This window comes from Canis aureus, chromosome 28 (assembly GCF_053574225.1).
Source record: "Canis aureus isolate CA01 chromosome 28, VMU_Caureus_v.1.0, whole genome shotgun sequence".
Classification (NCBI taxonomy): domain Eukaryota; kingdom Metazoa; phylum Chordata; class Mammalia; order Carnivora; family Canidae; genus Canis; species Canis aureus.
In genome coordinates this window covers 9,560,179-9,587,095 of record NC_135638.1, presented here as the reverse complement: position 1 = coordinate 9,587,095, position 26,917 = coordinate 9,560,179, and the positions used below count along the sequence as shown (strand labels likewise).

The window sequence follows — 26,917 nt, the reverse complement described above, 5'->3', positions numbered from 1 at the left end:
GCACTTGATGGGATGAGCACTGGGTGTTATGCTATATGTTGGCAAATTGAACTCCAATAAAAAAAAAAAAAGAAGAACTATTCTGTCTAGAGACGGAATAAAAAAATAAAAAACAAGTGAAGGGCATAATCCTTCAACTGATGTTGAATAGGGCTGGTGGGGGTGGCGGTGGAGGGTGGCTATGATGGAGACTACTAGGACAACAGATGAAATTTGAACATTGACTGTGAGCTAAATGGTAGTATTCCATCACAGTTAAATTTCCTAATTTTTTAATTGCACTGTGATTCTATAGGAAAATTTTCTCCTTCTTAAGAAACACAAACTAGGGATAAATAGGGAAAAATGAATGGATGAATGGATGAAGGGATGGATGATGCATACATCAATCAATCAATCGACTGACTGGCCTAGTGAAAAATTTTGAAACCTGTCAAGTGAAACAGAAACCTCACTGATGTCAGTGTTTAGAAGAACAATAAGTAATTAGTAAACAGATGTGTCAAAGAACCATATGCAATAAGAAATAAATCAATAAAAATTGCAACATCTACTATGTAAGCCCTAACAATATATAACTAATTCAATAAACAAAATGAATAAACATTTAAGTTGAAATGCAAAGATTTATTGAACTAAAAGCTCTTGTAATTGGTTTCATTGTTAATAGATGTTATATTAGAAATATGCTATGACATCATGTCAATTTTAAGTTAAAAAAATAATTGGGGGATTTTAACCATAAAATAGTCCACAGAAATCAAATTCCAGATATAGGTTGATGATTTAAATCCTCAGTCACTGTCCTTAAAAATCTTAATTTTTAAACTGAAGCACTAATAAAAAAATGATACAAATAAATATAAATATAAATATAAATATAAATATAAATATAAATATAAATAAAAACAGCCCCCATCCACTGCCTGGAGGCAGACAGCCTGCCCACCTTCTGGTGGCTTCCATAAACTTCCATCTCCTTTGTTCTGCCTCCAGTGAATTCTTTCACCTCCTGTGCCACCAGCTTCCACGATTGTCACCTCACATTTGGGGGGCCCCCATCCCATCAAGAGACACCCAATTCAGGTACCACATTCCTGACCCTTCTTCTCTGGTCCCTGCTGCCCCAGACAGGGATAACTTCCCTGGATAACCTCCTGCCTGTGCTCATCTCTGAGACTCAACCCATCTTCCCAGGTCGGCCCTATCTCCCCCACAACCTCGCTCTGCACCCCGCAATCAGTAACCTCTGTTGGCTGCAATAACTAGTCCTTCCTGACTTTGGCCCAGAGGATACCTGCAGGCGGGCTCTTTAAGCCTGGCTTTTGATAGAAAGGCACCTCAGGGTAATTGGCATAAGCAAAGAACACAAAAGTAAATTACTCCTAGAAATGACAAATATTTACATCATAACTTCAGGCAATATTGAATCTTACTATCTCTTCGCGTGGACTTGGACAAAAGGGCCTGCCTTTTGCATTCTGACCTTCTGGAATTGATCCAACATAGAGATGGAAGGAGGAGTTCTGAGTTTTTAACTCCAGATCTGCTAATTCACCTGCTGTGCGACCATACAACAGTTACCGCGCATCTCTGAGCCTAGGCTTCCTCACCTGGAAAATCAAATTAAGGATAATACTTCATATAGGGTTGTTGTGAGGTTGTTGTGAGGACTAAACGAAATAATATACGTTAAGGGTATTGGGCATAGCACTCGGCACAGAGTGAGTGTTCAATCAACGTTAGGGGAGAATAACCTGGCTACATGTTAAAGCTATTTTCTAGCTCTTTAAAAAAATCTGAAAGCACTCACATTAGATTTTTTATTGCTTGTATTTTTATTCTGAAAGGTTCAAGTGGAAAATAGGCAAACTATCCAATTATATAAAGAACCAATTTTCACATCCGGTTAGTCCATCCCCAATTCCTCTAGGGCTACCTACTCAGGCTTCTCCCTTTTGTTATTTTTTCCCTCCTGCCACTTGCATTTTGTAACCGGGTTTTCTTTTACTATAAAGACAATGCATCCGTTTTAAAACTTTTAAGGTAGAAAGAGGTATAAAATGAAAAATGAACTTTTCTCTTCCATCACTGACTTCCTATTCTTTTTTTCCCCTGAGATAATCACTATCTCTATCAAATTCTTACGAATCTTCAAGCTTCCGAATATATATTCCATACAAATAAGGTCATACTACAATACCCCCTGCACCTTGCCTTTTCATTTAACACAATAGTATGTCATATAACAAAAGATACAGATCCACCATGGCTTTTTTAGTCCTTTGCTTAAATGTGACATGCTTTATTTGAGTTCCCCGATTGATGGATATTTATTTGTGATTCTTGTTTACATAAATAGCAGTGTTTTCTATGCTTTGGTACACATGTCTTGACACCCTTTGGCAAGAATATGGGTAAGACAAATTTCTAGAAATGCCTGCTATTAGGCCAAAGGGTCGATGCATTTTTAATTTGAATAGATATTGCTGCCAAACTGTTCCCCTATGGGGTAGAACCAGATTGCACTCTGATCTCTCAGTGGAGCATGACACTATCTGCTCTCCTGTAACCTTTCACCAAATGTATTATCCACGTTTTGAACTGCATTAATCTGATAGATGAAAAATTTTTATCTCTTTGTTGTTTGAATTTTCATCTTTTTAATTAGGAGTGAAATTGAGCATTTTTCACCTACTCATTGGACATTTGTGTTTTTATAAACTACTTGTCAAAACATTTGCCCATTTTCCTGTTTTTTTTTTTTATGACTCTAAATTCTTAGTAAATAACCCACTGTTTGTTGTATGTGGTGCAGCATTATAATTTATAGTGAAAATATTGCTGTCACTAATTATACATTCACATTCATATTTATATATCACACAAAATTATTCCATTTATGCAACCTAAAGTAGAAAATTGAGACTGATTTTATAGTTGTAGGAAATGTCTACTTTAGCATTTTATTTTTTTATTTTTTTATTTTTGTAAAGATTTTATTTATTTATTCATTAGAGACAGAGAGAGAAAGGCAGAGACACAGGCAGAGGAAGAATCAGGCTCCATGCAGGGAACCCGATGTGGGACTCAATCCCGGGTCTCCAGGATCACGCCCTGGGCTGAAGGCGGCGCTAAACCCCTGAGCCACCCGGGATGCCCTACTCTAGCATTTTATTATTGTGTGTCATTAAACAAATTAAGTGATACCAACTGATGAACCATTATGTACTATATCCATTCATCCAAGTGTCCCGCAGATATATTTATTAGTAATATTTCAGTCTATGTACCACTTTACAAAAATTTGCTGTACTAAAGATCAGACCATATTTGCCTTGCCTGGAGAACTGAGTTTTAGAGCTTACTTCTCTTAATATGCCTTTTATAATTATTCCAGGGTAGGTATTTAGAGTTATCAAGATATTTGATGAGATGATTCTAGAAGGAACCTGTGATAATCAGAAAGAGTTGACAGGAGAAGAATGAAGCAAGAGGATCACATACTGTTTTGTGAACCATAGTGGGTGACAAAGGCTAACACTAGAAAAAAAATCACTATTGTCTGACTCCACAAAATTCCCATTTCCAGTGAGTCATGCCCCAATTAAACTATGAGTGTCTTAGGAATAGAAAATGTATTTTCAGATTCTTTTTAAAAAACTTATATTGTGGTAAGATGAAACCTACCTTCTTAACAAAATTTTAAGTGTATAATACATTTTCATGGACTCTGAGTACTAGGTCATATGCCAAAGCTCTAGAGCTTATTCATTCATCTTGTTTAACAAAACTTTGTACTCATTAATTAGTAATTCCCTATTTCCTCTCTCTTCAGCCCCTGGCAATCACCAAGCCACCCTTTGATTCTGAGTTTGATTATTTTAGACACCTCACACGGGGGGAATCATGTAGTGCTCATCTTTCTGTGACTGGCAGATATATTAGCATAATATCCTCCAGTTCATTCATGGTTGTCACATACGGCAGAGTTTCCTTATTTTTTAAGGTTGAACAGTATCCCATCACATGTAGGTGCCACATTGCCTTTATTCATCTGTTGACAGACATTTAGCATATTTCCACACGTTGGTTTTTTGTGAATAGTGAAACAGTGAACACAGCCTTGCTGATATCTCTTCCAGATCATGATTTCAATTATTTTGGACAAATATCCAGGAATGGGATTGCTAGATTATGTGGTATTTCTATTTTTAGTTTTTTGAGTATCCTGTATATTGTTTTCCACAGTGGCTGCACCATTTTGTGCTCCTACTCAGAGTGTACAAGGGTTTCCTTTTAACCGCATTCTCACCAACAATTGCTGTCTTTTATTTATTTATTTATTTATTTATTTATTTATTTATTTATTTATTTATTTTTATAATAGCCACCCTGACAGGTGCAAAGAGATATCATTAGCCATTTGATCTCTTCTTTGGAAAAATGTCTATTCAAATTTTTAGGCTATTTTTTCAAATCAGGCTGTTAGTTTGTTTTTTGGTTTTTTTACTAATGAGTCTTAGGGGTTTTTGACATACTTTGGAGATAACCTCTTATCAGATATGTGGTTTGCAAATATTTCCTCCCATTCCATAGGTTGCCTTTTCATTTTGTTAATTGTTTCCTTTGCTATGCAGAAGATTTTTAGTTTGAGATAGTTCCACTGTTTCATTTTTGGTTTTGTTGCCAACTAAGTTTCTTTATATGCCCCATAATTAACAATTTCCATTAATATAGGCAGACTAAATATGAGCGTAACAAATTTGTAATTTTTACATAGTGGTTATTAACACCATACAGTAGTTTTAAGTATAAATCAATAATGTCATTATAAATACACTTATTCCCCATTTCTAACTATGTCTGCTAGGTCTCTGATTTATCATTTCTTCACATTCATATCCCTATTATCTCATATTTTATTTAATCCATCAATTCCTAAGAGTTTTTCTTCAACTATTTCTAATCGTATAAACAGATTTAGTATTTACTATATTAATTATTTTTTACAGAAGTGTATTTTGGGGAATAAATATAGACATAGGAAGCAATACAGACCGAAACATGGTTAAGTTAAGGTCAACATTATCCAACAAAAACCCCATGTTCCCATGTCCCATGTCCCCAGTTTTAGGTGCTTTAATCGTGATGAAATGGTCCCTGTTGACCTAATGCTATTAATAAAGTTAACAGATTTGCCTTAAAATTGGTTAAAGTGGTTTTGGAGGTTATCTGCTCACAAAAGTGCAGACAGTTGTGATTCTTCTACTCTTACGTTTCTCATGTTCCACATATGCTTTGATTTGTGATAAGAACGTGACTTAGAAGACTGTGCAGATCCAGGACTCTGAGAGTGGGGAGATGCCCTCCGCATGAGGTTCCTGGATATGACCCTCTGAAGATTCTTCATGGAAGACCCTGCAGCCCTGGTGATCACCCAGGGATGATCCAGGACCTGCCCGGCTGACATGCGATGACTAGCCTCCAAAATAAGTAGTTTGTCTATAAAGTCCTTCGCCAAGTGGGAAATATTTGGCCAAGGCTAGGAAGGAAAAATAAATAAAATAGAATAAAATAAATATATAAAGTAAAAATGCACAAACACACATAGAGAATCATCTTCTTAATTACATAGATCAATGCATATCAAATCCAAAAGACTCTTTTTTAAAAAGTAAGTTAAATACTGTAGCATTAAATATACAGGGAATCGGAAAATCTACTTTTGAGAGCCAAAAAAAAACAAAAAAACAAAAAAACAAAAAACACTCTATTTGGCAAAAGGAAAAAACAAACACAAATTGTCTTCCAAACTCTCTGTTCCCGAATGAGAATTCCTTTCCAGAAATCTGTCCAGCGTGCTTTAATTAGCAGTGTGAGTTCCCACATCACATTGACGTGGGCTGGACGAGGCAAAGCAGCTGTGGTCCAGACAGTACAGCAGAATCGGGTTTGTATTTATCTCTCTGGTCATCTCAGAGAGTTCCCAGGACTCTGAGAACGAGCTAGAGTGGGAAGTGGAATGGATAGAGAAATCGTCAACTTTTTCTCTCCCTTTAAAAACTTATTCCAGACTTAGGACACCTCCATCTCCACGGCCACCAGAGAGAAAGAGTAAAACATAAAGGGCACTTGAGTGAAGAACCTTCCTGCAGTGCATTTCCTCAACACACACTCAGAGCCCTCATTACTCCCAATCACTTAGCTACAATACAATACAATACAAGTGGGACTGGTCATGTGGGAGAGAGACTGCAGGGTGCCACGTGTACAACCAGCTACTTGATGTTTCGGGGATTCATTCTGGCAATATTTACAGAGTTTGCACATACTTTACAATAGCAGCAATTCATAGTGACTTTTGTGAGGATGGAGACAATAGAGCTGTTGTTTTACACTTGTTTTCTGCATTATCTATCAACACATACCATAGACCTAGGAGGAAAAAAGAAAACTGTAGTTTTGTATCCGTTGTCATCTACCACAGAGAAACATTGAGAAAATTGCCAGTACAGTCACTGTATTTCAAACAATAATTTCTGGTTGACAGGTGTTTTTTTTAAAAATTGCATCTCCCAAGAAGGATAAGGAAATCCTTACAACCTATTGTCTTTGCCCTCATGTAAGAAAAAAATCAGACTCAATTCAGATGTCACACTCTCGATCTCTTAACACTCTATTGGCCTGGAATTTGAATCAAAAGAAACCAGTAAAGCAATTGCTCCTTTTTTTTTCCTTTATCTTATTTAGGTAAATGAGATATGAGAAATATTTATCTCCAAAATAAAAGGCATGAAATAAATGGACACATTTGCCAAATACTCAAACACAGGAAAAATAAAATGTAAACACTACATGTCTAGACAAAGTACGTCAGTGGCTGACACTCACAATGGCATATCCTCTGCTTTGGCTAGACATCTATTTGGCTCTGGATCCAGACACATTTATCTAGGCTCAAGGTTAAATTAGATGTCCCCAATGGAACATTATAAGACAAGCAACTGAATATTTCTGGAAAATATAAAATATGTGTAGTGAGATTTATGAAGAGCTCATTAAGATGACCCCAAATGAATATATACTTAAAATGCAGTTGCAGAAAATAAGGCAACATTGAAAAGTTCTTTAGCCAAAGTGGATTTTTCAAAGTTATAAATTACAGGATTCCTGAGCCATAATGAACAGCTAGAGAGCACCTGAGAGTCAATTCCATATTACACAGTAGAAAATGACAGGTATAGAAAAAAATGTCAGAACTATCTATTTTTAGCTTCTTGATCTAAAATTTATTTTTGTTTATGTTATATAAAGTATAAAATAAATTAACATACATATCTATTTTATAAATGAATAAAAATTGAGTGTGCATGCTCATAATTTTTTGACTAATAGTGCTGTATGACGAGAAATGATTTAGAGGGGCGCCTGACTGGCTCAGTCAGTAGAGTATGTGACTCTTGATCTTGGGGTTGTGAAGTTGAGCCCCACACCGAGCATAGAGATTACTTTTTTAAAAAATGATTTGGAGATCAAACATTGAATTAAATTCATATCTTGGACTCTCACTTGATGACATCATTCAGTCCCTTTACCAGCCTGGACATCCACCTTGCCATTTCCACTTTTTGCCTAGAAAATTCCTCTGTTTTGCTTTGCTCAGGAATCTCAAAGAGACATTGCCATCAATCAGCCTATCAACCATTAGTCAGCCTGTCGACCCATCTTAAGGCGGAAAAAGTCTGGGATGAGGCAAGTGGATTTGGACTACACAGGCTGTCCAGCCCTATACAGCTCTAACATAGGGTCTCAGCCTCCTCATCAAAAAAAATGGAGACCATATCTCTCTCACTAGATTGCTATTACAACCAAATTAGATCAAGTATGTGACAAATGGTTTTCAAAATATAAAATATCATGTTCTTGTTACTATTAAATCAAAATATAGTTCTTTCTTCAGTTCTTTTGTGGACACATCCACCTACTATGTTCAGAGAACTGGAAGAAGAAAACTATCCAAAACTTCTCATACTGATTCTACTTACTGTTATCATGATAAATGTGTGTCCTCAAAAACAAGTTCTGCGTTAAGAGGTAATGAACCAAGTGGAAAGAAAGGTAGCAAGACATCCAGATGGCTAACAGGCACATGAAAAGATGCTCAACATCACTCATCATCAGGAGAATACAAATCAAAACTACAATGAGATATCTGTGAGAATGGCTAAAATGAACAACACAGGAAACAACAGATATTGGTGAGGATGTGAACCCTCTTACACTGTTGGGGGGAACACAAACTGGTATGGCCACTCTAGGAAACAGTATTGGGGTTCCCCAGAAAGTTAAAAACAGAACTACCCTACAACCTGGCAGGCTCACTACTAGGTATTTGCCCAAAGGATACAAAATTACTGATCCAAAGGGATATATGCATCCCAATATTTATAGCAGCATTATCAACAATAGCCAAATTATGGCAAGAAGCAAAGTGTCCATTGACTGATGAATGGACAAAGAATATTACTCAGTCATCGAAAAGAATGTATCTTGCCATTTGCAACAACATGGATGGAGCCAGAGTGTATTGTGCTAAGTGAAATAAGTCAGTTATAGAACCACAATTACCATATGATTCCACTCATATGTGGAATTTAAGAAACAAAACAGATGAATGTCAGGGGGGGAAGGGACAAATAATAAGAGACTCTTAACTATAGAGAAGCAACTGAGGATTATGGGGGGGCAGGGAATGGGTTAAATAAGTGATGGGAATTAAGGAGGGCACTCGACAGGATGAGCACTGAGTGTAATATGTAAATGATGAATCACTAATTCTATTCCTGAAACTAATATTATACTATATTTTAACTAACTGGAATTTAAATCAAAACTTAAAACTATAAAAAAAAGAAAGAAAGAGAAAGAAGAAAGAAAGAGAAAGAAAGAAAGAAAGAAAGAAAGAAAGAAAGAAAGAAAGAAAGAAGAAAGAAAGAAAGAAAGAAGAAAGAAAGAAAGAAAGAAAGAAAGAAAGAAAGAAAGAAAGAAAGAAGAAAGAAAGAAAGAAAGAAAGAAAGAAAGAAAGAAAGAAAGAAAGAAAGAAAGGTAGCACTTGCTTTTATTCTGAGGTCATTCAATTAATTTAGTGACAAGCAAACTGTAATATTTATGAACAATTCAGTCCTTCTTTATTCCCTTTGCTCTTTCTTCCTTTCCTCATCTGGTTCTTTGTCTATTTGTCTATCCTCTCCAATAGAAATTGATTAAACTGTATAAAACACAATAACAAAAAGAAGGTACAAACTGAAATTTAATACTAGCAGTTGCACTATCTATTCACTTTGGAAGAATAAAGGGAACTTAGAGGAATGGTATTTTATATTCTATTGGCCTTGATTCTTTCACCTTTAAGCAGAGAAGTAAGGAATGATGTTAGTTTTTTGCGTTCTAATTTCTTGATGAATAATTCCTCCTAATGTAGTTCGATTGCAGAAATGATTGTAGAGAATCAGTAGTAAATCATTATTAAGAAGCTAGATACTAACACACACACACACACACACACACACACACACACAGCTCCTAAAATTCTAAATGCAACATCTCATAATTTAAGTATTGTAATTAACATTAAAATTTGCTAAATAAGAGCTTAATGAAGTACAGGGTAATAATTATTGATGGATTTAATTATAGTTTTCAGAAAACTACAAATATCTGTTTTTAAGTAGACAGATAAGCTACCATTCAAATCCCTGGACTAAGAGCACTCAAAGTAGAATTTATCTCCTTAAAAATAGTAGCACTTAGTGGTGCCTGGCTAGCTCTGTCAGAAAAGCACATGCCTCTTGCTCTTGGCCTTGTGAATTCGAGCCCCCCATTGGGTATAAAGATCACTAAAATAAATACATACATACATACATACATACATACATACTTTTTAAAAATTTGTTTTATAGAATATTTATTCAAAACTTCTACTGAGGGCACGTGGGTAGTTCAGTCAGTTAAGCATCCAATTCTTGGTTTCAGCTCAGGTCATGATCTCAGGTCCTGGGATCAAGCCCTGTGTCAGGCTTTGCACTCAGCACATAGTCTGCTAGAGATTATCACACTCTCCCTCTCCCTCTGCTCCTCCCCTGATCACCCTCTTTCTCTAAAATAAATAATCAAATCCTTAAGGAAAAAAAAACACTTCTACTGATGACAATTCTCTAACTAGCATTTTCCTTCCTTAAACTTCAGTGACCAACCTTGGTAGGATTTCACTTAAGCTTTGCAATTAAATTTTATATAAATGTGCCCAAAAGTACCAATTAACTCTCCATGATTTTATTAGTCGTAGACCAGAAAAAAATCACTCTTCCTCATGTCAGAAAGCAGGAGATTCTATCATCTTTATATTATAAATACTTAAAATTTAAAATGTTTTCTCCCCAATCTAAAAGCAGACCTTAAATTGTTTTATCTTTGCCAAAGTTAAAACTGTTCAAAGACAGAGCTAATTGCGTCAGAATGCTTTATCTATCGTGGCATTTGTAAACCCTAGAAAAAGTCAGGAGATATATGCAAGTTATTACAAGTAACATCTAATTAAAAATGGAAAAAGAATCAATCCTATACCAGGCTCACAAAAAGAATATTTTTGTGAGTTAAGGAGTTCCTGACAGGAGAGAAGTGATGCTTCCAGTTTTTCTTATAAGGAAAACAGTGGAATTTAGAGAGGATTGTAATTTGCTTGAGTATTATCACATTTTGAAACACTCAAGGTTAAAAAGAGATGTGTTCACTTTTTAAATAAATAAATGGATAAATGGATAAATAAATAAATAATAGAACATAAGACGAGAAACTGAACTAGTCTTTGAAATCTAAATCAATAGTTGATTTGTTGCCCCATATATAATATATATTAGAACCCAGTTCCTATTATACATCTCATAAACCAGAACACAAACATAACATTAAATTTTGATATTTGTAGGTTGGCAAAAACGTCATGCAAATAGTTATTTTCTCTTCAACTCCATGAATTCCGTTGATGATATCAAGGTCAAAAAGTGCAACATAATCAAGGAAACAGATAAGTACTTTACACTCTTATAAACTACCCGTTATACCAAGGGTAACATCTACACAGCCAAAATGAAATGCACATGGTTTCAATGCCAAGAAACACTCACTCAGATTGTGTTTAAGGGAAGAAAATATACTTGTACAATTTAAGTCAGAGAAGAGATGAAGAAAGTGATCAAAAGAAAATGAGGTGCATTTGATGTATGTGAAAGATGTGAAATGAAAGATTTTATAACCATTAAAATTATTTTCTGTAAAACAACTTTCAACTTTCAAAGTAAAAATTTCACTTAAAAAGTTGAGCACCACATTTTTGTGAGTATAAGTTTTTAAGAACTAAACCACAGGAATGGTAACCAAATTACAAGAATTATGGCCTAACTGAAATGTGGTTCATTTCATTATTGAAATTCTAGTCATGATGGAAAGAGGATAAAAGAGAATCAAAGAGCCAAATCTTCTGTTCTCCTTTCCCTTTTTCCTACTTAATAATCTCAATGGAAAAGAAATACAGCAGAGAAAAAATAAAAGAAATTAATGGGGATGAGGATATAGAAAGAAAATTGGGGTCATGGCTGGTGAGCAAAATCCATCAGATATGTTACTTTTAAGTCAGGGCATCAATAAACCTTTTCCTACCAGTAGGGCAATCATAGGTGAATCTAAGTACATGGGGACCATTTTCTATTAATATCTATGTAGGATTTCTTAAAAATGTTTTTAATACCAGTGTTTATCTTTGCCAGCTGGCTAATATGGTTACGAGACTCATTTTATTATCAATTTTTTTTTCACATCAAAAAAGATTACTGTGATATAGTGCAATATAATTAGACAATAATACAATTCCCAACTCCTTGGCGAGAATGTGTAATTAATTTATCATTAGCATTAAAATGTTAACACCTCACTTTTCACACTTTCCACTTAAAAGGTGATAAAGGTATACTTGGCCTATATATAGGCCTTCATATATATATGAAGATACTGGTTATATATAGGCCTATATACTGGCCTATATATATATATTTATATATAAATATAAAGATTTTTATATTTATTTATAACTAGTAACTTAGTTAAGTAAAATTCAAACTTGTAGTCCCACTGTTTCCCACATTAATAGTAATAGTAACAGAAATAGCTAACACATATATAGTGCCCTGTACTAATATCTGAAACTATTCTAAGCACTGGACATTTTTAAGCTCGTTTGGTCTTCACAACAACGCTGTGAGTAAACACTGTCATTATTACTATTTTACAAATAAAGAAACCGAGATACAGAGAAATTAAGAAATGTACCCAAAGTCACACAGTTAGTAAAAGGCGGAGCTGAGAATGGATCCAGCCAGCATTGCTCCAGCCCTTAACCATAACACTACACTGTTTTACAAATACCCACATAAATATACACTCACCTGCACACAATGCTCTAAAACTGTTCATTTTTACTACATATTCCCTTTTACGTATTTTTGCATATATCGTTCTGTCTACTTGGAATGTGTCAATCTCCCTTGCAGAAACTCCTCCCTTTCCTCCAAGACACAGCACAAATGTCCCCTCCTTCAAGAAATCTGACTCAAATTTCCTAAGCAGTAAGACTGTCTTCCCTTGTTCCATGGACTTTGCACCTCTGCTCCTTCATGTAGCAGAGCACTTACATTTGAAGAGATACATAAAAATCCTTGGTCTCTCAGGCACCTGGGTGGCTTAAGGATCCAACTCTTGATTTTGGCTCAGAGCATGATCTCAGGGGTGTTAGATGCAGCCCTGAGCCGGGCTCCCTGTTCAGCAAGGAGTCTGCTTGAGATTCTCTGTCTCCTTCGGCCTCTCACCCTGTTCACACTCTCTCTCTCATTCACATAAATAAATAACTCTTCAAAAAAAAAAGAGTACTTGGTCCCTCAGACAAGACCACTTGCTTCCAAAGAACAGGGAAACAGGGACACCGAGCATTTTCATGTGGATGTGGATATTCCCAGAGCTAACCACAACTCGTGGCCAGAGGAAGGCCTGACAAGGAGGGTGGAGAGCACACAAGAAGGCTTTCCAACAGTCTCTGGGAGAATGATGGATGAGTCTTTTACTTACTATCTCCAGCATGAGCCCTGCTGCCAAGCTGAAAGCCATCGTGATGGTACTGGTGATCCAGTAGCTAAGTAAAGGCCTCCCTCACACAGGAGACAGGATTTCTTTTTTCTTCACCAGGCGCTCAGTCATTCTACCCTGGTTGCCTCCTGGCCATTGCAAGAAGCGACTGAAAAGGGGAACTCCTACCTCTACCCTGAGAAGCCCAGTGAGTGGAGTAAATGTACCCTTCCAAACCATCCTAACATTCCAGAATGAATTTAATAAATTTAGCAATTGAAGATACTGGTTATCTAAACTCTACCTTGCTATAAATTAAAATTTGAATTCTATGTTCAATGCAGTTATAGTTGAGATATATTTATTCATGTAGTTATAAATCAGCATCTCTTAATAATTTTTTAAAGATTTTATTTATTTATTCATGAGAGACCCAGAGACAGAGGCAGAGACATAGGCAGAGGGAGAAGCAGGCTCCTCGCAGGGAGCCCAATGTGGGACTCGATCCAGGACCCTGGGGATCACACACTGAGCCAAAGGCAGATGCTCAACCGCTAAGCCACCCAGGCTTCCCAGAATCTCTTAATAATTTTTTAAAAGCAATTATTTGTGTTAAATGCATTCTCTCTGCTTAACTCTTCATGACATCTTATTGGATCTAAGGAGGAAATATGATACAGGCCCAGCCTTCAAAGACCCAACAATGTCTTAGAAAGATTGCATAAATGTCAAAGCAAAAGAAATTCGTTATAATCCTATACACTATTCAGGAAAGAGAAAGAATAACACAAGTGGAATGGTCATCTAAACTCCATGAAGGAATATATTTCACCTAAAATCAAGAAGAATTAAACATTATTATAGCTAATCTTTTGCTTACACATGGATATATATATATATTATATTTGCTTATACACGGATATAGATATGCATATAATATATTTGCCAAGTGTCTAGCAAAATATTTGCTATATATATATTAAACACATTCTTCTTCTTCATCATCATAGGAGCTACAGCACTTAAATCTCAGGAAGTTTTGTCCTATTTATTGCACTTTTCCACCTGACTTTTAGAGAAAAGAAGTGATTCACGCAATGTGTCATACTTGGAATTTTATTTATAAACAAAGGGACTTTAAAAAGCAACCCACATTTATTATCTTACAGTTCTGCAGGTCAAAAGGAGTCTGACAAGCTAAAATCAAGGTATCAGCAGAGCTGCCTCCTAGAGGTTCCAGAGGAGAGTTCTTTCCTTCCCTTTCCTGTGTCTAGAGACTGCACACATTCCTTGGTGCGCGACCTCTTCTTCCATCTCCAAAGCACATCGCTCCAATCTATGTTCCCTTCATCACATCTCCTCTTTCTATCTTTGACACTCCAGCCTTCCTATTGTAAGGATCCTTGTGATCACCTCGGGTTCATCCAGATAATCCAGGATAATCTCTCCATCTCAAGATGCTTAGTCTCATTTGCAAATTCTTTTTTGCCACGGAGGGTAGCACATCTACCGACTCTGGGTATTAGTGTATGGACTTTGGGGGGCTATTATTCTGTCTACCACACTTATGCTTCCAGAATCAATGGTCACCCTGGTATTTAAATAATTGGTGCATTTAGAAATTACTTTGCTTGCTGATAAATGGTAGGAATACAATAATATGATGACAGAGAAAACATGATGATATACTTTTCTATGTCTACTAATCTATGTTTCTATGTCTACTATCTTGTTTTATGGATTGAATATTTGTGGACTGAATATTTGTGTCCCTCTGAAATTCGTATGTTGAAGCTCTAATCCTTGTATCACTATATTTAAAGAAGGCTCCACAGAAGTAATCAAGGTTTTAAATGAGGTCATAAGGGTAGGATCCTGATCTGATAGGATTAGTGCCCTTTTAAGAGATACCAGAGAGTTTCCTCTCTCTGTCCCTCTCTGCCTCTCCCTACCCCACCTCTCTCTCTCCACACACAGAGGTCACGAGAGCACACCATGAGATACCAGCTGCCTACAAGCCAAGGGAAGAGGCCTCTTCATGAAACCTACCTTGTTGGAAATTTGATCTTGGACTTCTAGGCCCCTAGAACTGTGAGAAATAAATTTCTGTTGTTTAAGTCATCCAGTCTGTGGTATTTCACAGCAGCTTGAGCTAAGACACTTAGTTTGTGTCTTGTAAAAGAATGTGAATATGATGGACATAGGTGCCTGACAAACACAGGAAAGAAAGCCAATGGGATATAAACCCAGTAATGTATTTCACAATCTGGCAATCTGTGTTGCATGTTGTCTGAGGCTACAAACAGGCATCTCCTCAAGTAGTAGAGGGTGCCACTGTGGAGACAATGTCAATGCTCCATCCGGATTATGAGCTCCTCTTTTCTGTATGTACACACACACCCTTCCTTTGGAGTACTTTGCTTCTAAAACCCAACACCTTGCTTTTTTTCAATGACCGTGCTGTGGCTCCTGGAGCTACTTGCCTTTGATCCTCAGAAAATGTAAAAATATACCACCAGCTCCCCACCACCATCACCCTCACTGACTAACAGAAAGAGGTAGGTGTGAAAATCCAGCTCACCTGGGTTGGAAGAATGTTGAAGAATTCTTCCCTGCAAGATGAGGCAGACCTTTATGGCTTAGTCCTCCTCACCTTCCCAGTCCTGCTTACCCCACTCACTGACCTGTCTCCCTGGGAGTTGACTCTTAATAAGTCACTTGAACATGAAACTTCTTCTCAGGGATTTCTCAGCCTTTTGGGGAATCCAACCCTAGAAACCCTCAGAATTGAAGGACAAACATTATATGGTCTCATTCATTTGAGGAATATAAAAAATAGTGAAAGTGAATAAGGGGAAAGGAGAAAAAATGAGTGGGAAATAACAGAAAGGGAGACAGAACATGAGAGACTCCTAACTCTGGGAAACGAACTAGGGGTGGTGGAAGGGGAGGTGGGCACTTGATGGGATGAGCACTGGGTGTTATTCTATATGTTGGAAAATTGAACACCAATAAAAAATAAATTTATAAAAAAAAAAGAAACCGGGATCCCTGGGTGGCGCAGCAGTTTGGCGCCTGCCTTTGGCCCAGGGCGCGATCCTGGAGACCCGGGATCGAATCCCACGTCGGGTTCCCGGTGCATGGAGCCTGCTTCTCCCTCTGCCTGTGTCTCTGCCTCTCTCTCTCTCTCTCTGTGACTATCATAAATAAATTAAAAAAAAAAAAAAAGAAACCCTCAGAATTAAACCTGATGAAAGGACTTTTTAAACAATATATTGCTCATTATTTTTGCACATTAAAAAAGCAATAGCAATATCCAGTCCACACATGGCCCAATAAAGCACACCCCCGGTACTTATACTGTGTGTGGTCTCTTTCCACATTGAAGCTGGGCTAGCCTAAGGCTCATAGAACTCACAATGGAATGAGACAGAGGTAATGCTGTGCCATTTCCAAACACAGCCTTGAAAAGCACTGGCAACATCCACTGTCTTCCTCTTGGAACACTCCCTTTTGCAAGGCCTAAACTACCATGTAAAACTACTACTACTCCGCTGGAAAGATGCCATGAAGAATCCCCAGGGAGAGAAGGCCCTATGAAGCAAAGAGACAGGAAGGTGAATAAGGCCTACGGTTCTGGTGACCTAGTTGACCCCAAATTTCCAGCCACCCCCACCAAGATATCAGACATTTGAAAGACCATCAGGGACATTATCTCAATCAAGGCCCCATGACTGCAATTCCATCCCACATCACATAGGACGGAAGAGTCACTGAGCTATAAGCAAAACAGAAATATGAATTCTTTGTAAATAAATGAACAACAGAAACAGAAAGATATTCGAACCATAAAGAAAAAAAAAACAAAATGATCTATAATCCCCACACCAGGAAAGAAGTTCTGCTAACATCTTACTGTATTTCTTTTAAGCTTTTTTCCTATGCATACATTTTTCCACATGATTGTGACATTCTCTATATGGTTTATGTTCTGCCTTTTTTTTTTTTTTTTTTTTACACTTGGTAGCATACTGTGAACATTTTCCAACATCCCTACAATTTTTAAGCAGGCATAATTTAGGGACTATCATACTCGATCATATGGATGTTTCATAATTTACTCAAATGTTCTTTTAGGGTTTTTTAAAATGTTCCACTTCTGTAACTGTAGGTCAGATGAGCATCTTTATACTGAAACCTTTGTCGCCTCTGGAATTATTTCCTTAGATTCTAGAAGTGCAAGGGTGACTGGGTGGCTCAATGGGATGGACAGCTACCATTGGTTCAGGTCTTGATCTCAGTGGGCCCTAGGATTGAGTCCAAAAAGGGGTTCCCTGCTTAGTGGGGAGTCACAAATTATATTTCTAAGAATAGAATTGTGCTCTGTCTCTCAAAAGAATAAATAAAATCTTTTATAAAAAAAGACTCAAACAAGTGGAATTACTAGATCAAAATATATAAACTTTTAAAAGTTCTAGATATATATTTTAAAATTGCATCCTAAGAAATCTGTAAAATCTGCCCTCAATCATCAGTAAATGAGATGGTTCATCTCTTAGTACTCAGCAGCAATAAGCAGAGCTGAAGGGGTTTTCTTTTTATCTTTATCAATTTGAAAATTTTTTTAAACAAGACTTTGTTTTCATTTGTATTTTTTGGTTATTAGGGAAGCTGGACATCTTTCCAACTTTTAATAAAATGGTACTGCATTATCTGTGAATCCTCACCATCCTTTCCCACTTCCCTATGTAAGTCTCAGTTCTCAATCACCAATTTGGAGGAGTTTTTTAAAATGCATACATATACAATAAAATATTAAAGCTTTGTCAAAGTACAGAATATATAATATTTAAATTAATTTATATAGATTTAAATTAAAAGTTATTTAGCTTTTGATTTTGCTTAAGATGTTAAATATATAGATGTTATACCTTAAGTAGATATCATCAAACTGTCAAAAATTTCCTTCATGAGACAAAGAATCCTTTCATAGTTCAACATACACTATATTTGGTCACTTGCTGAAGATGAAATGAATTTCCCCTTTTGTCAGGCTTCCTACACACAAGCATTCACAACTTCCCTTCTCTACCCCAAAACAACAAGAAGTGAACACATTCATAAACACCGGGAGTTCCAAGTTTAAAGAGTAGATAAATATTTTACACAAGCTACGAGATTAAACATTTCCTACCGAGGAAACATTACATTACAAAAAGGGCTTGGATCACCTAGATTCAAGGCAGAAAATCTCTCACCAAACACCCAAGGGTCATGCTGAGCTTCTGAGTACACATCAGCCTACTCAGCTGATAGAAGAAAAACTACAAACTCACTTGTCTACTTAATTATCAATGTCATATGCTAACCACAGACAACTCAGTAATCCAGGCCTTTGCTACCTTGAGACCAAGAGCTCTCAGCCAGGGGTGATTTTGCCCCCATAGGGGACATTTAACAATGTCTGGAGACAATTTTTGTTGTTGCAACTTGAGGAAGGTGTTGAATCTAGTGTATTTACTAGATATCCAGTACATACCAGTATCTACAGTAGCGTATGGGGGCTGGCATGGAGACCCACCCAGTATGCCGTTAAACATCCTGCAATGCACAGGACAGCCCCATTCCCATCCTCTCCCCTCCCCTCCCTGTAAAGAATCATCTGGTATCTCTCCTGCCCCACACAAACTTACTGCATGGCTCTGGGCATGCCATACACCCTCCAGGACTTGTAATAAATTAATAAATCCTGTTTTTTTTTCAAAGTTAAAAAAAAAAAAGAATCATCCAGCCCTAAATGTCAATAGTGCTGAGGTTGAGAAACTACACTAGGTTAACTCAATAGGAATAAAATTATTTCTTACCTCTCCCGTATAATTATATTTGCCTTTCAGAATCTTCCTGTAAAGTCTTGTATGGCTTTCATCATCAAAAGGCAGGACTCCGCTAAGTAAAACATACGTGATTACACCAAGAGCCCACATGTCCACTGCACTGGTATAAGGTCTCCTTAGCAAAATCTCGGGGGCTACATACTCTGGGGTCCCACAGAGTGTCCTCATTGTCCAGTCTCCACTTTTGTTCCCAGAATGTGCCAAACCAAAATCTGTGATTAAAATCTTTGACTCGGCACCCGGATGATAATATAAGAGATTTTCAGGTTTTAGGTCCCTGTGGGTTATTCGCAATGCATGCAGATACCTGATACCATCAGCAACCATCTGGAGAATTCTGACAGCATCGTGCTCTGTAAAGGATCCCTGAGTCATGAGTCGGTCAAAGAGCTCTCCTCCAGTAGCCAACTCCATCACCATGTAAACTCGATCCTGGGCCTCAAAGATCTCCACGAGCTGAACAATGTACTGGTGGCTCACCCGCCTCAGGATGGTGAGCTCTGAATCACACGCTTCTCGGCCTTCCCTCACTCTGGTTTCCACCACTTTTATTGCAAAAGGTTTCTTGGTGGTCTTCTGCTCCACCCTGACAACCTTGCTGAAATTGCCTGTCCCAATAAGAGCCTTGATGTCGTATCTATTGGGAAGAAAAGCCAAATCTGTTATCCTCTGAAGTGATGTTTCTTAAAAATTATCTGAGTTGGTGCTTTATATCATCTTTTCATCTTTACATCTCCCTATCTGATTCTTTGCTCGCTATTGCTTAATTATATTTATTATATTTGAAAGCCCCCCCCAGATTCATCTTTGAAATGGAGGTAAGCAATGTTAAAGCAATCAGTTGGCAGAAAGATAACTATTAAGGCAACCATCTTAATAACAGCAGCTACCATTTAATTAGATACTTATTGTATGCCAGAAAATTTACTTTTAAAAAAATATTTTTTAAAAAATTTACTTAGTAAAAAAAATTTTTTTAATTACTTTTTTTAAAAATTTACTTTTTAAAAAAAATTCTTGGGATCCCTGGGTGGCTCAGTGGTTTAGCGCCCGCCTTCAGCCCAGGGAGTGATCCTGGAATCCCAGGATCAAGTCCCACATCGGGTTCCCTGCATGGAGCCTGCTTCTCCCTCTACCTGTGTCTCTGCCTCTCTCTGTGTGTCTCTCATGAATAAATAAATAAAATCTTTAAAAAAAATTCTTCTTACAATGTCCCTATCAGCTAATGTAATACTATCTATCCCCCTTTTTCAGATAAGGAAATGAAGAATAACATAAGTTAAGTGATTTCCCAAGGCCATGTACATGGTAGTTGAAATGGATAGGATTTAAATCCAACCCCTTCAAGTGTGTTTCACCAAAATTCCCTTGAACTTTGGGACAACCTTCTACCATTTTCGTTCCTCCCTCCAGCCCTTGTTTTTACTATTCTGAAACAACAACCAACCCAGGTGGAAAGAGTACAGAAAAGAAACCTAGTCCTGTTTACAGCCTCTCTCTCATAAGAAGTAGGAAATCATATCAAAAGACAGGGCACAAAGAGTCTTCTTCAGGTTACTTGATTGTGAGCACACATGCCCTACTGCGCCCACGATAGCAACCTTGACAGATGATCACTGATAAACACGTCTGATGGGGGTGGTGTTTGAGCCACCGTTTCCTCCCAGCTTATTCCCTACACTTACACTTTCTACCCAAGAAACCGAATTTTATCAGGGGATACACGTTAACGTGTAAAGTCATTATCTCTCAGCTAGTATTTCAAAGGCTGGTGATCTTACACTTGAACTATCTGTGTAAACGTCTACGCCAATTTAAGAATTTTATCAAGTTTAACTGCCTATCTGAGAGATGTTGAGAAAGTGCATCACTTAGAATCATGATTTTTACAGCTGGAAAGAATATTGGAGAATGACCGAATCCAACCCCTCATTTTACAAATGAGGAACTCTGAAGATCAGGTTAGCAGATTGATTAAGTTCTAGAGTGAGGATGAGAACCCAGGTCGCCTTATTTTTATCATAATTTGCTGCTCTTCCCCTTTATTAAAACTTCTCCTGGGAGAGGAGGCCAGGGAGTGGAGTGTGCTGAGGGGAGTGTGCAGGGAAAGGTAATGCTTTCAACTGCACACTCAGTACCAGAGATTCAAATGCAAATATAAATCTGTGTTGTAAATAGCCTTACTTCTTTTTTGCTGAGTTCATTCTTCCAGTAATTTTCCCCGCTACCTCTCTGTTCCTTATATTTCTATGCTTCCTGAATAAAAATGGCATTTGGCTGCACTGGCTTACAGAAAACAGCTTTGTTCTATGCAATGCATTTAATTTTCTGGCCAATTACTTTATCAAAACAGACAGCAATTTACTCATCTTAAATAGATTCTGTTGCCTCTTCTCTTTCCAACTTTGCTTTTTCATTCACGTGCACGCTCAGGTTGATTTTGAAGATAATCACAGGCATTTCAAATGCTACTGCTTTGCAGACCGACCAAAATTTACATTTACCTCTAATGTGGATGAAAGCACTTTGCAAGTACTAATTTTTCACTACGCCTTCAAAACTGCAGGCAAATTCATTTGTTCATGGAATTAATCATCCATTATCAGCTGCATTACCATCTCTGAGGAACTACACTCTTTTGTTTAAATAAAAGGAGCTTTATTCAATGCTGCTAAGGGGCCCTCATATACCAAATACTTGAAAAAATGCTAGTCATCTGGCATTGAAGGAAACCGTAGGCTTAAAGCCAAAATGTAGAGTACTGGAAATAAATGGTTTCAGACTGAACAACAAATGTCCCATAACAAACTCCTGTAACTGCAGCCTTGCTTGATGGCCGTGGATGGTGACTATTTTTATGACTTGAGTGGCTATATCTTGTGCAGCACCTGGCCCAGAGGGTACAGCAATAAATGTTGAATGAAAGAATCACTCACTAAATACATATTATTTCCAAATTATCACTTATATTTCGAAAACATTAAGGATCAAATCAAGCATTGGAGAAGGCATTTACAAGGCCATTCCATTCCTTCCCCTTCCACTCTTCTGCTCCTACCCACCGCCCGACCCTCAAAGTTAATTTTGTAGGTGGTGCAATTTTACATCATCCTCAGAATTGAAATCATGACTCTAACTTCAGCTGCTACAGACTGGGAATTTTTTGAACATGCATACAAAAATGAAACACGGAAACAATAATAATATCACAACCTATTTGATAGAAGCAATTATAATGAACTCCCAAGAAGAAAGTACATATAGTCAGATTTAAATTCTATCATCTCTATTCTGCAAGAGTTATAAATAGAGTCACAATGGAGAAGAAAGACAACAGTATTTGAGACTCAAGTCTGCCACTGACTTGAACAAGTCACTTTATCATCTGGGGGTTAACTCTTCATCAGGTCAAAAGCCTTGAGTCAGTCGCTAGAGCCCTTACAATGTTGTGACCTTCCCCGTCTATGACCCCTGCACACTCTAAAGAACTGGGACTACCCTGCACATGGAGGTTATGAGAGTGGGTAAGACTAGACCACAGCAGCCTCATTTCTCTGGCTACAGATGACCAGAGATGCCATCTAACCAATTCAGAAGTGATAAGATCCTTCCCATGTCCATTCTGATTTAGGTACAATTGGATCAGACAACTTTGTCTCCATGCTTAGCAGCTACTGGACTAATCCACAAGGTCTCCTTGTATTAGAAGTTCCCCCGTAGGCCAAGAAGTGGCTCAGCACAGACTCTATTCACAGCACTGCGGGGAAGTGAGCATACAATTCAAGAGCTGGAAATGTCCCTGAGAAGCCAGATGAGCCACCCACCAAGCCCTGCAGGGTGGAAGAGGATTTCATGATTCTCTTCCTCTGTATGTTTGCCATGATACACTCTGTGGAAGTTATTTTTTCAGACCAACCAACCTATCATCATTGCTCATTTCGTACATAGGGGTCAGCTAGGTCTTATGTGCACCTTAGCTCAGTAAAGACTTGATTTGGGACGCCTGGGTGGCTCAGCGGTTGAGCATCTGCCTTTGACTCAGGGCATGATCCTAGGGTCCCAGGATCGAGTCCCACATCAGGCTCCCTGCATGGAGCCTGCTTCTCCCTCTGCCTGTGTCTCTCTGCCTCTCTCTCTGTGTCTCTCATGAATAAATAAATAAAGTCTTCAAAAAAAAAAAAAACTTGACTCATGAACTAAGCAGCACAATTTGAATGTATCACTTTAATTATCCTCACAACATTTATATGGGGTAGATATTATGATTATTCCCATTTTACTGAGACCAAAACTGAGGAAGGAGAGAGGCTAAGGAACACTCTGGTCATCCAGACATATGATAAAAGACACAGGAGTGGATCTCAAGTCTGGCTGACTCAAAACCTTATTTTTATTCTATGAATTACGATCTCCTTTTCCAGAATGTGGTCAAGATCGTTCACAAACAGGCCTGTCTGGACCCAGCCCCAGCGTATGTGTGGCAAGGCCCCCATCAGCCATGTAGGGCTTGGGGGGCCCTCTCCTTCCTTCCCCAGCTCTGAAGTCCCAGATTTTCCCTCTTTCCTTGCTCCTGTCCCTCCTCTACTTTCAGTCTGGAATCCTCCCACTCCTCTGCCCTCCCTGCTCAGAGGGTCAAACAGAATCTGCCCCAACACTTGTTTAAAAACCATGAGGAAGACTCTGTCCCAAGACTATCAGGACTGGAGTCCAAGCTATGGCAGCAGGGGAGGGGGACTGGCTTCAGCCCCGTTGAGACCAGAGGCCAGTTTTCAGCCCTGGGCGAGCTAGTAGAAGAGGAGTCCTAGAGGAAGGGCCTGCGGAGGGAGCCGGTCCGGCAGGTGCTGGCCCAAGGTGGGCAGAGACCGGGAGGAAGCGGCCCCCTGATTGCATTTCAAGGGGAGGGTGCTCCGGTCCTCGGGAAAGACCTTCCTGCAAGACTTTTACATCTCAAAGGGGTTAGAGAAAGAACTTAGGGCCCTCAGGGGCCTTGCATCCCAAAGCAGCCCGCCTGGGGTTTAATCAGGCCTCCGGGGGAGGGTTCGGGGCCTTCCCCGCCCGGGCCCCGCCGCGGGGCCCTGCACCTTACCTGGCCAGGACGCGGGGGTGGAAGTGGGCGCGGAAGCGGGCCACCTGCATCCTGCGAGCCGCCTCGGCCACCGCCTCCGGCCCGGGGCCCCCGGAGCTGCCGCGGCCCTCGCGCTCCTGCCCGCCCGGGACCCGCTCGGGCGCCCCCGGGGTCACCTTGGTGCTGGCGCCGCAGCCCATGCCCGTCGCGCTGGGAAGGGCCGGGCGGGCGGGGCTGCGCTTAACCCCGAGCCCCGGGGTGGGGTGGGGTGGGGTGGGGTGGGGGCGGGGGCACCTCCATCCGCCCCACCCCACCCCCCGGGCCCGCTTGGAAGGAACCCCCACCGCGGGCCTCTGAAAACAAGCTTGCAAAAGGTCTGGCTGCCAGTAGGCCGCCTGGAGGGGTCAGCGACCCCTTACCTCCGCGGAGAGGCCGAAGCCTGGGCCTGTTTTCTCATCTGCAAAGTGGAGATGTGAGCCCCCAAAATGATGGGAGTCAATGAAGGATCTCATCATCTCTCAAGGATCTTCCTGTTTCCAGGGCCGAGCTCATATCCAGATGGCAGGAACATTGAATGCGTATATGGTTTAAACTCTAAGAGCTTGTGACATCTGAAGTATGTAATAAGAGGCTGCTCTATTGCATTTATTTTTTTTTAAGATTTTATTTATTTATTCATGAGAGACACAGAGAGAGAGAGAGAGAGAGAGGCAGAGAGAGAAGCAGGCCCCATGCAGGGAGCCCGACATAGGACTTGATCCCGGGTCTCCAGGATCACACCCCGGGCAGAAGGCGGTGCCAAACAGCTGAGCCACCCCGGCTGCCCTATTGCATTTATTAAACACACTAGTTTCTTTCTGGTACTGCACTAACTCTCCTACAGCGGGAAGGGCCTTCCCTCTGGATGAGGCATTGCAAAGAGAAAAACTGGGAGAAAACCAGATGTCTAGAACCCAGCCCAACACGTAATGCAACTACAAGAACAAAATATATAAAAAGAAGAAGAAGGAGAAAATGATATACTCTCTTTATATTATGTGGAGACTGTGTAATATTATCACATAATATCTAATATAATTATATTATGAATATAGTTATTATACTATATATAATCTTATGTTTTAGATAATTCAACTTTGCTTTCATAACTATCCCTACATGTATGGGTGTGCATATTGTATATATCTGATAAATATTTCTTTTTTGATAAATGTTAGTTTATGTATTGATTAGTTATCAACATATTGATTATATATAATTTACATTGCTAAATGTTAAGTAAAAGATGTGTGGAAACTGAGATTCAGTCAAGACCAAGCTAATCAAGATGAGGCACCCCTAGCAAGTTGTAGAGGCGGAACCGGAGGCCCAGTCCCAAACTTCCAATGTGGCACTCTTTCAATTTGCTTTATAACTTCATTTAATTTTTAGTTTGACTTAACAGAATATCTCTGATGAGTCAGTTAGCCGCGAATTTGCCCAGAAGAACTCTATTTTGAAGGAAAATTTAAGACATGTCTTATGGGTAACTGAGAGAAAAATGAGCCTATCCTGCAAAGGGAGCTAAACTACCCAAAAATGAATTTTTCTTGATAAAGAACCCCCAGGATTTTCCAAGTACTGGGAAACAAAGAGAGAAGATTGGTTTTAAGCAGGTTTTAAACTGCTGCGGGGGTCTCAAGCTTTCAAACTAAGTTGCAGAATAAAAAACATAAAGCAAAATGGAAATGAAAAGAAAAAGGGAACAAATGGACAGAAGTAAAATGTCAAGGTGCTGTTTAAAGAACAGTTTTCCATGGGGCAGCCCGGGTGGCGCAGTGGTTTAGCGCCGCCTGCAGCCCGGGGTGTGATCCTGGAAACCCAGGATCTAGTCCCACATCAGGCTTGTTGCGTGGAGCCTGCTCCTCCCTCTGCCTGTGTCTCTGCCTCTCTCTCTCTCTGTGTGGCTCTATGAATAAATAAATAAATAATATTGGAAAAAAGAAGAAGAAGAAGAAGAAGAAGAAGAAGAAGAAGAAGAAGAAGAAGAAGAGCAGTATTCGTTACCCAGAGAGCCCTAGTGTATGGGGTGTTTGGATATGTGTGGCCCAGCAAATAGGAAGCATTTACTCTAAATGCTGAGCCTGGGCAGCAGGGAAGGCGCCGGGTCGCTATGAGGCAGCCCTTCTGTGGTCTGGGTGCTGTGCTGGCTGCGCAAGCTCTGTGTCCTGGCCACAACTGGCTGCACAGCAGGAAGAGATTTGTCAAGAGCCTCTCACTAAGCCTGAACCACATTCTTTGAAAATTGGCCAATAGGGTCACTGATCTTAAAGTCTTTAAGAAGGAAAACAGTAATAGAACCATTGATTAGTTCTCTTTTGGGAAGCACCAACTAGTAACTGGAAGTATTATTGGCAAAAATAAATCTTGTGCCCGGAGGAAAAAAAGATTAACTACTTAATGCATTCAAAACTTCTACTTTAAGGCTTGTGCCAAGTTTTGAAATGCTGAAATGTTAAAATCACGGGTAAGTATGCTCTTGGAGCCTAAGTTAGCCTTGAGAAAGATTGTTAACCTAAAGTTATATGCAGAAAAACAGCCTACTACAGCCTTCTATGTGTATTCTTCTCTCTTTTTTTAAGATTTTTATTTATTCCCTTGAGAGAAAGTGAGAGAAAGCATGAGAGCATGAGCTTGGGGGAAGGGCAGAGGGAGAGGGAGAAGCAGACTCCCCGCTGAGCAGGGAGCCCCAGCAGGGCTCCATCCGAGGACCCTGGGATCCTGACCTGATCTGAAGGCAGATGCT

The 26,917-nt window shown here is 39.0% G+C and overlaps 1 protein-coding gene across 1 annotated transcript; it reads right to left on the bottom strand.

The window, feature by feature from the left end:
* Window positions 1–1,553: 1,553 nt before the first annotated feature.
* PSKH2 (protein serine kinase H2) lies at window positions 1,554–24,332 on the bottom strand. Its single transcript, XM_077876132.1, has 3 exons — window positions 24,154–24,332; window positions 19,038–19,704; window positions 1,554–5,545 (listed from the first exon to the last, which is right to left on the bottom strand). Exons 1-3 carry the CDS (start codon window positions 24,330–24,332, stop codon window positions 5,240–5,242), a joined length of 1,152 nt encoding a protein of 383 aa, XP_077732258.1. The 3' UTR covers window positions 1,554–5,239.
* Window positions 24,333–26,917: the final 2,585 nt, after the last annotated feature.